This window comes from Entelurus aequoreus, linkage group LG04, assembly GCF_033978785.1.
Source record: "Entelurus aequoreus isolate RoL-2023_Sb linkage group LG04, RoL_Eaeq_v1.1, whole genome shotgun sequence".
Lineage (NCBI taxonomy): Eukaryota > Metazoa > Chordata > Actinopteri > Syngnathiformes > Syngnathidae > Entelurus > Entelurus aequoreus.
In genome coordinates this window covers 53,219,906-53,235,339 of record NC_084734.1, presented here as the reverse complement: position 1 = coordinate 53,235,339, position 15,434 = coordinate 53,219,906, and the positions used below count along the sequence as shown (strand labels likewise).

Below are 15,434 nucleotides of genomic sequence, written 5' to 3'. Positions count from 1 at the left end.
GCCGGGTACTCTAAGTGCTGTTTGCCGCAAAGGCACAAATCACAGTGAGAGTTGACCCAAAGGTGAAGGGAAAATCATCTTGTTGATCACTAGTCGCAACAAGCCAGAATGCTATATAAGCCCACATCTGCTTGCTGCCTTTCCCCAGCAGCAACTTCAGCATAGTATAACTGATAATAATCATATTTAATATAATAGTAAAGCTGAATCACAAAATGGGCATGACAAAAGCAGTTTCTATCCAAACTGAGGTTCAGGTGGAATAGTATTAGTACCTCTGTAAACATATTGATAATGTATATCCCCTATCTGAATTGCATTAACTGTATTTACAGACTAAAAAACATTTATCTTGATAACAAGTATCTTAGTTAGGCTAAAATGTAGGTTGCATTAATAAAAATTGTAAGGTTTAAAAGCACAACTCACCGTCCCATTGATCTTGGGCCCCAAGGAGAGTCGTCTTGTTATCTTGGAGAGCAACAGACAAGACGTTGCTGAAGAGAAGGCGATAGCAGCAAACACAACACCCCAGGAGAGGTTGCAGAAGTAGCAGGAGCTCTCAGCGGACGTGCACACTAATACATGTATGGAGGCAAGCAGCAGGCACAATAGGTAGAAAGGCAAAGAGAGCAGGGCCGAGATGAGCGGGAGGTCCACCGTCGCTGCGCCACTCAAGGCTTCGGGCATCGCCAGCAGTAAGACTAACAACAGCTTTGAGGGCATGCCAAACAGACAATGGAGAGAAAATTTAATTATTTAGGAAAGATTACATCATTTATTTGATAAGATTACTGGAACACTATGTTTAGATGGATAGATAGTTTCTAATGAAAACATAGAAGTCTGCATTAAACATATGTCACACAGTTCCTTGTCCCAAATGCTGTAAAATCTCAAGGTTTGATGACGCAAGACCTCAAGTGTGTCCCAGACCTCAGTTTGGCAAGCATCAGAAATAATTCTGCTGGTGCATTTTACACTTTCATTGGATTTTGTGGCTTTCTTCGACACGTATTACAAAAAAAGAACAAGAAAAGTAATACAAAGTAAGCAGACTCATATCCTGTACAGTCCAACTCTATTACCATACAGTAGGTAAAGTTGTATTTATCCCTCATTCCTGTAAAAATAATGCATGTTACTGAAACATTAAGGAGTGGGACTATCCAGGACTAGCTTAAAGGGCTACTGAAACCCACTACTACCAACCACGCAGTCTGATAGTTTATATATCAATGATGAAATCTTAACATTGCAACACATGCCAATACGGCCGGGTTAACTTATAAAGTGCAATTTTAAATTTCCCGGGAAATATCCAGCTGAAAACGTCTCGGGATGATGATGTTTGCACGTGACGTCACGGGTTGAAGCAGACATTTTGGAATAGCACGGTGGCCAGCTTAAGTCGTCTGTTTTCATCCCAAAATTCCACAGTATTCCGGACATCTGTGTTGGTGAATCTTTTGCAATTTGTTTAATGAACAATGGAGACAGCAAAGAAGAAAGCTGTAGGTGGGATCGGTGTATTAGCGGCTGGCTACAGCAACACAACCAGGAGGACTTTGAGTTGGATAGCAGACGCGCTATCCGACGCTAGCCGCCGACCGCACCGATGATCGGGTGAAGTCCTTCGTCGCGCCGTCGATCGCTGGGACGCAGGTGAGCACGGGTGGTGATGAGCAGATGAGGGCTGGCGTAGGTGGAGAGCTCATGTTTTTAGCATAGCTCTGTCGAGGTCCCGTAGCTAAGTTAGCTTCAATGGCGTCGTTAGCAACAGCATTGCTAGGCTTCGAAAGGCTGGACAGCATTAACCGTCTGGTTACAGGTCCAGGGTTTGGTTCGGTGTCCCCTGATAGTAGAAGTATTAATAGTCTTATTGATCTTCTGTCTATCCTTCCAGTCAGGGGCATGTTTCTTCTGTTTCTATCCGCAGTTAAGCACGATGCTATCACGTTAGCTCCGAAGCTAAAGTGCTTCACCGATGTATTGTCGTGGAGATAAAAGTCACTGTGAATGTCCATTTCGCGTTCTCGACTCTCATTTTCAAGAGGATATAGTATCTGAGGTGGTTTAAAATACAAATCCGTGATTCATAATAGAAAAAGGAGAAAGTGTGGAATCCAATGAGCCCTTGTACCTAAGTTACGGTCAGAGCGAAAAAAGATACACCCTGGCGTCCTGCACTCTAATACTTCACTCTCACTTTCCTCATCCACAAAATATTTCATCCTCGCTCAAATTAATGGGGTAATCGTCGCTTTCTCTGTGCGAATCGCTCTCGCTGCTGGTGTAAACAATGTGCAGATGTGAGGAGCTCTTCCACCTGTGACGTCACACTACTTCCGGTACAGGCAAGGCTTTTTTAATCAGCGACCAAAAGTTGCGAACTTTATTGTCGATGTTCTCTACTAAATCCTTTCAGCAAAAATATGGCAATATCGCGAAATGATCAAGTATGACACATAGAATGGATCTGCTATCCCCGTTTAAATAAGAAAATCTAATTTCAGTAGGCCTTTAAGTGTGCTTAAACAACCAACATGTAAAATATGTGAGTAGATAGTAATGTACAGGTCTTATCAGGTCAGTAGGGCATTTTTCATGTATTCTTCGCTCACGCGTAAAGTGAAAGATGAGGCGAATATACAACATTTACTTACTGTACATGTCATCTATTCTAATCAGGGATGTTTGGATACAACTTTTTTACTTCCTATACGATACCAATATCAGAGCTTTGAGTTTTGGCGAATACCAGTACTACAATACATACATAAACAATTATTCCAGTGGCTAACAATCTAACACAAAAAAACCTAACTAATTAATAAATGGGTGCATTTTGTGAGCCTCCCTGCCACCCAAAATATATTTTTCAGGATTCATTTTTTCAACATTTAACATTCACACCATGCACCATCAAAATTAAGGAAATTGTTTACAAAAGAAAAATAAATAAAGATAACGTAATGAAGAAATAACTCATTAGAGTGTAGTGCACAACAGTGCCACAAAGACAGATATTTTATTTTCCAATATACTTCATTTTAATTACCAGTAGGTTATTTGTCCCCTTCTAATGCACGGTTCCTAAAGTTTGTTGAAGTAATTTTCTTTATTATTTATTCCAGATTACTGTACGACTACTAATAATAATGCTATGCTTTTATTTTGAAGCTTACTTTGCACTGAACAGGAACTGTCTGTGCATGTTTTCGGGGTTTCCGATACAACTTTTTCCACTTCAGAAACGATACTGGTATTGGAGCCTTGAATATTGGCCAATATCCATATTGAGCCAACACGATATCAGCAGGACTCATACATACTTGCATTATTTTGTAGAGAGAAATGTTAGGAAAGGCTTGATCAAGTACAATTAGTCAAAGAGAGGACAATAGTAGGCATGAAAATCAGTAACATATTAGTAATATAGTATAATATAATATGCAACTATAATTATTTAATACTTGTTTATATGAACAAATGCACTGTTTTAGACAGCAACGATGTTCAATTAAGTACAATTATCACATATTTCTAGCGTGTGTGCTATTGTGTGCTTAGCTGTTGTGTAGCTGCGAGCTCCTAGTAGCCTATAGCCCACCATGTATACCTTTTGTAAATGACTTGCCTAAAATGCAAGTGAAGACCAACCTTGTGTGCTTATTAGAAGACATTTAGATGTTAACTGGCTGTCCAGTTTTGCACAAGGAAACACGCTGCAGGACAGCTTGTATCGGTCCGCTTATAACTGAGATTTTAGATGAAGCCAACATAATTCAAAACTTGTTTATTTGCTGATATTGGATCAATATCGGGTCTCAATATCAGCTTGATAGACCCCTAATTCCAATCAAAGTTAAGGTTGACTGTTTAGTTTAAAGCTTACTTTACATGTACACCAGTTTTTTAAAAAGTGGTGTATATGTTACTTACAAATTGCCTGCAAAATGATTGTTTTATGACATTGACAAAAGTATTATTATTTAAGTTATCAAAAAATTGCTTTCCAAACAAAACAAATGACAGGATGATTCTGAATGGTCCAGAATGGGCTGTGTTCAATTTAAAGAGTTCCTCTGTATGAATGAGTAACTTACACAATTCTACCATCTACTTTGTAATACAAATCAATGGTACTTACCTGAAATACAAAGACCATTCCGGCAATCATGGAGTACATGTCGTACTTGCCCAGCTGTTTGCTGAGGGCTGCATTCATGGCGGCCAGGGCGTCTAAGTACTGCTTCAGGACCTTTTTACCCATGTTAGTCAACACCTCAGACGTGTTTCCCTCCAGGTAGCGCTTCATCCAACTCCCATGTGCCTTTTCGGCCACACGGTATTGTTCAAAGCTTCTCTCTGGATCAGAAAAAGGATTTTAAAAAATATGTTATTGATTAGGAGGTGTGCTTGAAGGTGGAGTTGTTTGCTCAAAGTCAAGAGCAGCAGTGATATTTGGACATTTCTACAAACTACAATGGTACCTCCGTTTTTGCATGTTCGTCTTTTGAAAGGATTCGGTTCTCAACCAAAGTTTTTGCCCAGGTTTCCATAAACAACCTCAATTATAGTACGGCCAAACATTGCGCTCAGCAAATTAGTCTATTTGCAAGCTTATTATTCTGCAAAATCAAGTGCCGATGCCAAAACAAAGTATCACAAGCATTAGCCTTTTTTTTAAAGTTCAAAATAATCACCATAGGGCTAAAGATAGAGTTGTGGTTCAGCACTTCGATAAAGAAGGTAAGAAACACCATTGAATTAAAAAAATAATTAGTCACAAAGTACAGAGGTATTCTCTACTTTTTGCCACCTTTGTCACCAATAGTCTTCAATAAATATAAAAGTGATATTAAATGTTAATTTTCACATTGTTAAATCCATTGTTAATGTTAATCCTCCCAGGTGTTTAGTTTGGGACTTGATTTTTTTCCTTTCCTATTCCCCACGTTTACGATTTTCCTACCTTTTTTTTTACAGGGCGCCGCCCATGTTGCAACTCAATCATTGATCCCATTCTGTCCACCCTGTAACTGTATGTCTGTTCTTCAATGGGTTTGTACTAAAAAGGTAATTTCGTTATACTTTTTAATTGCAATGACAATAAAGTTCCTTCCTACCTATTACTCTAAAACAAATTTATCTTATGGGAAATAACTACCAGTTTCATTTTCTGGAGCAAAACATATTGTTGCGGCGATCTGAAGGTGTGGCTGTCTCGTCATTTTTATAATCTTTGCACGGTGTCCTGCGCGTGGCCGTGTACCAGCTTGGAGCCTGCAAATAGACTAGCTACTTGTGCAGAAATTTGGATTGCAAGGACCAACACCACTACCTTATCTGTCCTTTACCCAGGCATTAGTCTCAAAGGTCACCGAGTACCAGTCCCGTGAGAGCTCGAGGAAGTACATGCACAGAGGCCAGAGAAAGGTTCCTCTCCCAAAAAATTTCACCATAGATGGCAATGCTGTATCGAGACGCCTTCTGTAATATCACATCCTGAGCATACAAGTCCACTACAGCTGAGAAAGGCCCACAACAAGAGAATGGTGTGCAAGAGTACCCAGTAATCCGAATGCTCCTCAACATCATTGCCAGGAAGCGGCAGAAACTGTGAAAATGGTAAGGGTAAAGGGAAATATGAATGCAGCAATGTCCAGAGACATCCTGGATGAAAACCAACACTTCCCATCCTATCCAGTAATCCGAATGCTCCTCAACATCATCGCCAGGAAGCGGCAGAAACTGTGAGACTAGTCAGGGTAAAGGGAAATATGAATGCAGCAATGTCCAGAGACATCCTGGATGAAAACCAACACTTCCCATACAACCTGATGGAGCTTGGGAGGTGTTGCAAAGAGGAATGGGCAAAGAGGAATAGGTAAAACTGCCTGTGTTAAGATTGTGGCATTGTATTTAAAAATACTTGAGGCTGTAATTGCAGCAATGTATTGAGCAAAGACTCTGAATGTTTATGTACATGTGAGTTTTTAAAAAACCTTTTCACATTTTCATTATGGGGTAATATCTGTAGACTTCTGAGGACACAAATTAATGTATTCCATAGGGACGGCGTGGCGAAGTTGGTAGAGTGGCTGTGCCAGCAATTGGAGTGTTGCTGGTTACTGGGGTTCAATTCCCACCTTCTACCTTCCTAGTCACGTCCGTTGTGTCCTTGGGCAAGACACTTCACCCTTTGCCTCTGATGGCTGCTGGTTAGCGCCTTGCATGGCAGCTCCCGCCATCAGTGTGTGAATGTGTGTGTGAATGGGTGAATGTGGAAATACTGTCAAAGCGCTTTGAGTACCTTGAAGGTAGAAAAGCGCTATACAAGTACAACACATTTATCATTTATCATTTAATAAGGCTGTAACATAACAAAATGTGGAACAAGGGAAGCACTGTGAATTCTTTCCGTATGCACTGTAAAGGTGTTTTGACAACTATTGTGTTTTAAAGAGAGACAAGGCTGTGTTCGGATAAAAAGTACCTGTTGACTTCTTTCCTGCCTACTGTCGTACACTATCGTTTAAAACCTTCATTCACAGTTGTGTTGCATTGTTGAAGTTCAGAATTTCAAAATTTGTGAATCAACTAGCTGATCTTAACCGTGATTGGAAGTTTGTGTTGTTGTATTGAAATGTATCTGTGGTGTTGGATCTGATTACTGCTGTTGGCGTGTAAAGAGCGACAATAAAATGTAAAAAGAAAGTCAGACTCTGTGTGTCTCGGTCTGGATTGCTACATTCGTGTCAATGAATTGTGTTAGCACCCAAATGAGCCGAAGACGGATACTTCTTACCGTATTTCAGTCGGTGCACATTGGCGCAGGTGCCATTAAGGAAAAGAGTTTCAGTGCACATCCATAATTACCACTGGAGTTGTCCTCCATTTTACTGTCTTTAACACAAAAGTTCCTCTAACGTAATTCTCACTTTCTTCTTGCGTGTTGTAAAGATGATTTACCGTTTATTGAGGGAGGAGGCAGAGGTAGTTGTATCAGGACATCACTAATAAAAAGTAATACAATCTGTGGTAAAATCTGAGAGTCATGATCTTTCAACAGCAAAGGCAAAACTGTGAACAAGGTAGGAGTGTTCAAATGCACAAATAAGCCAATTGCTACCAAGGTGGGACGCAGTAGGACAGAGATTTTACATTTCCTGAGAGTTACAGGACAGATGTCGCAGCTGGCATTTCTTTTGTTTGAGGGCCTCAGTCTGCAGTGACCCAAAGCGCTTTGCATTGATTGTTGGGTTGGTTTGTGAATATTTGTTCTTTTGTTTACCGGTCTGAAACAGGAAGTGATTCTATGAAAATAACAGCTCGTTTAAGGACATACAGGTGCAATGATTTGCTTTGTAAGGCACATACATGAATAAGTATGCACCATTGCCTGAATTAACATTCACTGTGGCAATGCTGGTGATGGGGATTTGCCAGACAGAAGGGTTGGTAGACATATTAAAACCTCAAATTAGAGGCACAAATCCTACAACACTGATGAGGCTGCAGGAAGACTAGCTACTTGTGCAGCAGTTTGGTATTGCACGGACCAACACCACTACCTTATCTGTCCTTTACCCAGGCATCAGTCTCAAAGTACAGGGAGTTGTGAAAGGTCCTTTTAAGATGCCAGAGGTTAGAAACATGTAAAAACACCATATGAAGCAAAATATTATTATTATTATACCCATAATTCTACTTTACTACTCCTCATGATAGATCCAAAATAATGTTGGTAACCGTGTAATTAGAAAAAAATTACTGCACAGTTTGGATTTCTAGCCCGACACCCAGTCACTGGAGATGTCAAGTGGGCAGCCAGACTAAAAACAAAACCTAATGATTGACCCATTGTGGCGACCCCCAGCGGGAAAAGCTTAGTCAAAGCTAACCCAAAGCAACGCTAAGACAAGTTCCTTAATAAACATTTCACATACATTTTACAAATTGTGACCTCTAGAGATGGAAATCCAAAACCGGTTCTTGTTCAGAAGCGGTTCCCAGTGTATCAGTTCCGTGAAATCGCTTGCCAGTTTGTCTTGCGGTTCTCTTAACGGTTCCTCCCGGTGGGGTTAGCGTCATTACGCAACGTGCTTAGTAACGTCAGCAACATGGCAGCGCCCGGGTGGAATAAGCGTACCGAACTTTGCCGACATTTTACTAAAAAAGACAGCAACAGTGCGATTTTTAATAATTCCAAGGTTGCTATTTCATCAAGAGGAGGAAATACGAGAAATATGCTGAAATATTTGAACATAAAGCATGCAATGAATGTCGTGTTTTTGAACCGCAGTCATCTGATGTAAATACAACCGGTACTAATACCGTACTAATAGCGATATTACCTGTTACATTGAAATGAATGCATTCGTATTTAGATGAGCAGGAGGAGACATATTCTAACTGCTTTAGAAGCGGGCAGTATTGGCTCCAGTTAACCGCGGCAGGTAAAAGTACCACTCGGCCAGGAACGACGAATGTACCGGGAAGTGACTAAGTTTGTGGTCAAAAGCTTACAACAATTTGCCACATAGATGCTCCAGCATCCCCCGTGAGCCCTTAATTGACAAGTGGTAGAAAAATTGATGGATGGATGGATGCTCCTTCAGTAGGTGAATGTTCAATTGTAGTCAGAGAAAAGTTGCATGTTTTCCTCCAACCACATGTTCATTCCGTCATTATATTATACGGGTGGAACTCATAACATTTTAATATATTGAATTGCTGACATGACATTCATGTCAGCAATTCAACTTCAAATGTGATATTAACTCATTACCTGGACAGTGACATGTGTCAAGCCTCTATTAAATACAACTTTGATGATCATTGCTTAGTTGTTTTTTTTTAGAAACACCACATTTTCTGAGATTTAAAATTTTAGGTTTTCATAAGCTGTAAGCAATAAACATATCAAAATAAGGTTTGAAATATATCATGTTGCATGTTATGAGCCAATGTATTTTATTAGTTTCAACTTTTAAATCTAAACAAACCTTTGCATGGTATTTTGCATGGTATATTTTCTAGGTAGATGACAAAGATTCTTAAAAGTTTTAAAAATGTTTCGAAATGTTACATTCTTGTGTAATTTCCACGTTTTATTTTGTAAAAATGTTTTAAAATGTATTTTCCTAAGTTTTTTCTATGTTATGTGCCCTTCAAGACCTCGCTGTTGGCTTTGTAAATCATCTATTTGTTATCTTTTATTCCAAATAAGAATCGATAAGAGAACCAGTAGAGAACCGAATCGTTAAGCAGAATCGGAACCGGAAACACCTTATGAATTCCCATCCAAAATGATATCTCAACATTTAATGTTTATTAAGTTTACAAAAAATAACAACAACAACAACACCAACAACAAAACAAATCAACACTTCCAGAAGTAGCTGTTCTGAAATAATTCTCCTTATAGAAAAGTGCTATATAAATCTAATCAATTATTATTATTATTATCATCTTATTACTGTACCATGGAAACAGACCAAAATAGAGAGTAAAAATTGCCGCAAGATGATACCTACACCCCCACAATCCCTCACTCAACTTTTAAGAAAAACAATCCCAATAGCAAATATTTATCGCACTTGTCTTGCCAGTGTAATGTGCATTTGTTTTATGTTAACAAAAACTAAATGTGTCTAAAAGGGCAAATGCGCTAACTCCACACATAACAGGTTGAACCGATGTTCAAAATGTTGTTACCTAAGGTAATTTGATGACATTTAATAATTTGCATAATTTATAAATTTACATAGTGTCTTCTATTTCTGCTCTTACTCAAAGGTGGGTACTAACTTGCTACATTTACTCGGTTACGTTTACTGAAAGGCTATGGGTCTTTTAAGACGTCACTGTTGTGTTTGTGTACTTATGTTTTTTTTTCTAAACTAAACAAAGTTGATGCTAATCAACTTGTTTGTTATCCTTTTATCCAAATGAGAATCGGTAAGAGAAATAAAGTACCAAACCGTTAAGCAGAATCGAACGTGGAATCAAAATTGTAAAACTCTCACCGATTCCCATCCCTGCCGGATAGCTTATGTTACAATTAGTGGTTTACCTGAACATCCATCTATGTTCTACCGCTTGTTCCTCTCGAGGTCGCGGGGGGGTGCTGGAGCCTGTCCAAGCAGTTTTTTTTAATGTGCAAATATTAAAACATTTCTAAATATATTGAATGAAAATTGATTGTCGGTCCAAGGAATTAGTTTGGCGTTCAGACAGTTCACTCAACGCTGTCTCGTTCACACTGAAACCCAGGGAGCATGTGCACGTACACAAAAACAAGTCCCAGAAAAGCAACAATTTGCAGTCATGTCGTTGTTACGATAGGCTATAAATTCAATTACAGCTGACGTTACCTAGCCAAATTGCTTTCATTAGCGAAAAAACACACAAAGCTACACATGTTGGAGGCTGTAAGAGGGTGGAATGTAATGCTTAAAAACAATTAAAAAGTTAGCAGCTTCTAGGCAGCTGCGTAAAGGTTGCAAACAGCCCCTTTAGGTAACGTTTTGAAAAAAATTGTACACGTCAGAGTAATTTTAATGCAACATTTTTTTTTTGTTTTAGTATTTTTGTGAAGAAAAAACCCTACTTTGACTTTGTAACATTGAGTTGCAGACTGATCGCTATATTCATTAATATAATCATTATACTTATTTATAATCTATTGATTACTATTTGAAAAGATAAGTTAATTCAGCTCGTCAGAGAGACTTCTTCCAGCGGGCACTGTCACATGACTTTAACAGAAGGACTAGAGACCTTTGACTCCACTTCACTAATCAAAGGGAACTTTGTTAAAAGAACAATGAAAGGAACAAAAAAAACACTGTATTTGTAGTGTAAAAAACCCATATTTGTAGTGTACCTTTTTGGTAGTCCGGAATGCTGTCTTTGAGCAGGCAGCTTAGCTGGTGGCCATTGAGATGCAAGAAGCGCAGTTGGTCTCGAAGTGAGCTTTCTTCCAAAACACCAGGAATAACACGGCCCACGCTGTTCTGAGATATGGGCAGGCCCAGCGACAGGGCCAGGGTTGGAGTCAGATCAACCTGTTCTACTTCTCTAGGTGTCTCCATCCCCACTGCAAAAGCACACAAAGGAATTCTAATCACACACCAGCATATATCGAAATATTCACTTTAATATGAAGCACACTAACAAATAAGATACCTTTACTGCTTTAACACTTTGTCTTGGAAGTACATTTTCTTATTGTAGTTATCTAATTAGAGATTAATGGATGTATCAAGCGCTGTCATTTATTAACTAAATTGTGTGAGGAAATTAGCACAACCTTTGTTCACACTGAAACATGTCAAATTTTTAAACATAAAAATGTGTTTTTCTCTCACGGTTTGCTTTTAAAAGCCCACAAAGTCAGAAGATCTGCATGTTGGCTGTCACATGCCTGCCAGGATATAAAGTTAATATTGACAACTTCTTCTGTTGTTAAATACAGCCTTAAAAAACAGCCAGATGCAGGAATGCGGCTGCCATTGCCAAGCCTTCATAATTTCACTGCTGTGTTCGCCTGCCTACGTCACACAGCGATCAGCTGCCAAAGGACAAAAACCATGCAGATTGGAGACCAACAGTCAACTGACCAGCTAACAATAAATGGAGAACTGTTGGAAAACGTCTCAAAATTCACATATATTGGAAGCATATTCACACCGAATGGAAATGTTGAGACATAAACATCAACTCCCGCATTGGAAAACCCACAGCTGTCTTCAGAACAATACAGCCAATATGGGTTAGTGGTGGAATATCCATGACACTAAAAATCTATCTCTTCAGGTATGTAGTACTTCCTAAAGCACTCTATGCCAGCGACACCTGGAAATAATGAGGAAAAAGCTGGATGCCTTCAAACAAGGTGCTAAAAGAATAATGTTGATGAGCAAATACACTGACCACATCACCAACAAAGAGGTATACAAGAAAACTAATACACAACCACTCAGCAAAGACATAGAAACACGTCAGATGAAAATCGCAGGTCACATCATCGGAATGCCACCAAAACGTGCCCCCAAGGTAGAAGAAAAGGACGACCAAATCACACATGGAGAAGAACTTTCCTCAAAGACCGAGAAGCTTGAGACCACAACTTGGCAAGGGGTGAGGAAGTCTCCCATGATCAAACGGAATGGTGAATGCTTGCTGCCCAATGCACTCAACATTGTGAGAGGAACTAAGTTTAAGTAAATAAGTCTTATCCAACAATGTGGGAGAAGTATGCATGTGAAAAAGAATACAAGTGAACCACAAAAAGCCCTTGATGAAAATCTTGGCAAATATATTTTCAGCTTCTCGCTCGATGATGATAAACCTATGGTCAAAAATAAAACCTTAGTTCAAATTATGAATAAAAAGTACACCACAGACAGCTCAAATTGTCGGGTAGCTCCCCTCCTATCCATCCCTTAGTCCCAGACAGCGCCTTCCCAACAATCGGCAACAAGCGATCAATCACCTTATGTTCCTCCTCTCCCTCCCTCTGCTAAAGAAGCCGGAGATTAAGGACAACTTTTTGGACTTCATGAAGAACATCTTCACCAATGACTAAGCTGAAGTTGCACCTGCATTGAAAAAGGACCAAGAGTGTTGGTACCTACCAACAAGACGGGACAAATCAGAATTATGTTCGACTCAAGATTTAAACAACAGTCTGATTGGGGCTCTCCTGCGGTCCAGAAGTGAACCAGCTGCCATCATGTCTGACATTCCGCAAATGTTTCACAGCTCTGTAGTCAGAGAAGATCATAGTGACTACCTCAGGTTTTTGTGACCATGGTCTTAATAATGAAGTGGTCGAATTCTGTATGAAAGGTCCACGTGTTTGGCAAATACCCTTCACCAGCTGTGGCAGTGAACGGGTTGAAAAGGACTGCAATGGAAGGAGAGCAAGAGTCTGTGCTGAAAATTGACGCTTCCTGGAACGTCTCTGTGGACGATGGGTTAAAATAATTTCCCAGCGCAAAGGAGGCAATTGATGTCCCAGGAGAAGACCTCGCTAAAGGCCTAGGAGACCTCGACATCGGTCAGGATTCTCCTCTACTGCAAAACAGTCTAGGTCACGGATACCATTCCAAGCAACGATGGGGGAATAAGGAAGATAAATGATAAATGATAAATGGGTTATACTTGTATAGCGCTTTTCTACCTTCAAGGTACTCAAAGCGCTTTGACAGTATTTCCACATTTACCCATTCACACACACATTCACACACTGATGGAGGGAGCTGCCATGCAAGGCTCTACCAGCACCCATCAGGAGCAAGGGTGAAGTGTCTTGCCCAAGGACACAACGGACGTGACTAGGATGGTAGAAGGTGGGGATCGAACCCCAGTAACCAGCAACCCTCCGATTGCTGGCACGGCCACTCTACCAACTTCGCCACGCCGCCCCCCGATCTAAGTATTATAAGTAGTATAAGATCTAAGATCTAAGTAACAATTGTTAAGAATGGTAGAGTCAGGTCGTTCCTCCGAACTGTCTTAAAAGTCATATTTCTTCTATCCACATGTACTTATTAAGTTCATAGAGCTATTCTTGATATGTTTCAGGTTCTTGTTTGTTTGACATCTAACAGATGCCAAAAATGGAGTATTCTGCCTCTCCTACTTGTGTCAACGCACCTACACTGCCAATGTGACACATTTCAGTATGATTTTTTAAATGTGTTCTTTTTGGCACCATCTTTTGGTCATGATACTTTTGTTTAATTGACAGATAAAGCTGTTAACTTTGAATTAGCCATTTTGATGACTGCTTTGCATAGTGAAGAGAGCTATAGCCAATCTTCCTCCATCCTTTTTGGTTTGCTCATCAAGAAGCAGCCGTTCCGCATCCAGTTTAAATCATTTGGGTAAAAAGCTACCTAACAAACAGTAAGCAATATGTGAGGACAGGAGAATACGCATCAAGAGTTCTTATATATTGCTTCTGGTGTATCTCAAGGGTCAGTGGGTCCAAAACTATTCAATCTATATATTAACAACATCTGTAAAAGCATAAACGACCTAAAGTTAAGACTATTTGCAGATTACACCACTGCATTCTGCTCAGGGAAAAACACATAGGAAGTAATAAAAACGGTGTAGGTAGGTACACTAAAAAACAGGTATGAAAAATACTCAAACACAAATAACAAATAGAAAGTGTAGACATTGACATAGTGCAAGAAAACACATTTTTAAGAGTTAGATAATAAAATGAGCTGGAAATCACACCAAGTACATACAACAAAGTGGCAAGAAATATTTCAATATTAAATAAGGCAAAACAACTTCTGAGTCAAAAGTCACTCTATTATACTGTCCTTTGCTGTTACATACAATACCCGAGTTACTGTGTAGAAATATGGGGAAACAATTATAAAAGTACACTTTACTCGTTAACAGTACTGAGGAAAAGATCTGTCAAAATAATACATAAGGCTGGATATTGAGAACACACAAAACCTTTTATTCATTAACTCTGACATTTTGAAACTAGGGCTGCAACGAGTCGTCGACAATTATAGTTGTCGTCGACAACTATATTTGTCGACGACAACTATATTTGTCGACAATAGTTGTGCATCATCACCTGCATTAGAAAAGGAGTGCGTCATCACTCATCACACACATCCAGAGACAGACAGGCACCAATGTGGAGGTATCATAAGATTAAACATACAATCTATTAAATAGCCAACATTTTAAGAATTAAAATACAATTCTGCACATTCAGTCTATTAGAGTGCTAAAACTGCCAATAGTTAATCAATAGTCAATATACTAGTGTGCAGCTTTTTTAAACATCATCACAAAATGCATGTTTCTTTTGAGGAATTGGGGGTTAAATCACCAAAATGATTCCCCAGCGCGGCCACCGGTGCTGCTCACTGCTCCCCTTACCTCCCAGGGGGTGAAAAAGGGGATGGGTCAAACGCAGAGGTTAATTTCACCACACCTAGTGTGTGTGTGACAATCACTGGTACTTTAACTTTATCTCATGCTACCCTCTGTCCCTCTACTCAACTGGTCGAGACAGATGGCCATCCCACAGCACCTGGGTTCTGTCTAAGGTTTCTTCCCACAGGGGAGTTTTTGCTTGCCTCTGTTGCCGTTGCCAAGTTGCAAAGCGCTTGCACATCTGAGGTTCAGTTGGTTCTTTCTTTCTTTCTTTCATTTCTTTATTTTCCCTTTTTTGGAATGCTGATTATGGCACAGTGGTGGGACCAGACAAGCTCTGCTTCTTCTCACTCTTTTAGACTCTTGCTCACTTTAGCAAACATGTGTGCTTGTGAAGTTTTAACATGTTCCGAGCCCTTAAGAGCCGCACTGGACAGTGGATTGACAGCCTAGGTTTGTAGCCTACCGATTAGTGCCGCTTAACTCAATCTGTGGGTGTG

General features: G+C 39.7%; 1 protein-coding gene across 2 annotated transcripts in view; it reads right to left on the bottom strand.

The window, feature by feature from the left end:
* Nucleotides 1-15,434, bottom strand: part of pigg (phosphatidylinositol glycan anchor biosynthesis class G (EMM blood group)) — a 141,598-nt gene that overhangs the window by 88,292 nt on the left and 37,872 nt on the right. For both annotated transcript variants that reach the window (XM_062045297.1, XM_062045298.1), the window contains exons 6-8: nucleotides 10,898-11,110; nucleotides 4,154-4,371; nucleotides 430-714 (exon numbers count right to left, since the gene is read on the bottom strand). In XM_062045297.1, coding sequence (XP_061901281.1) covers nucleotides 430-714; nucleotides 4,154-4,371; nucleotides 10,898-11,110 — 716 coding nt within the window. The remainder of the gene's footprint in view (nucleotides 1-429; nucleotides 715-4,153; nucleotides 4,372-10,897; nucleotides 11,111-15,434) is intronic.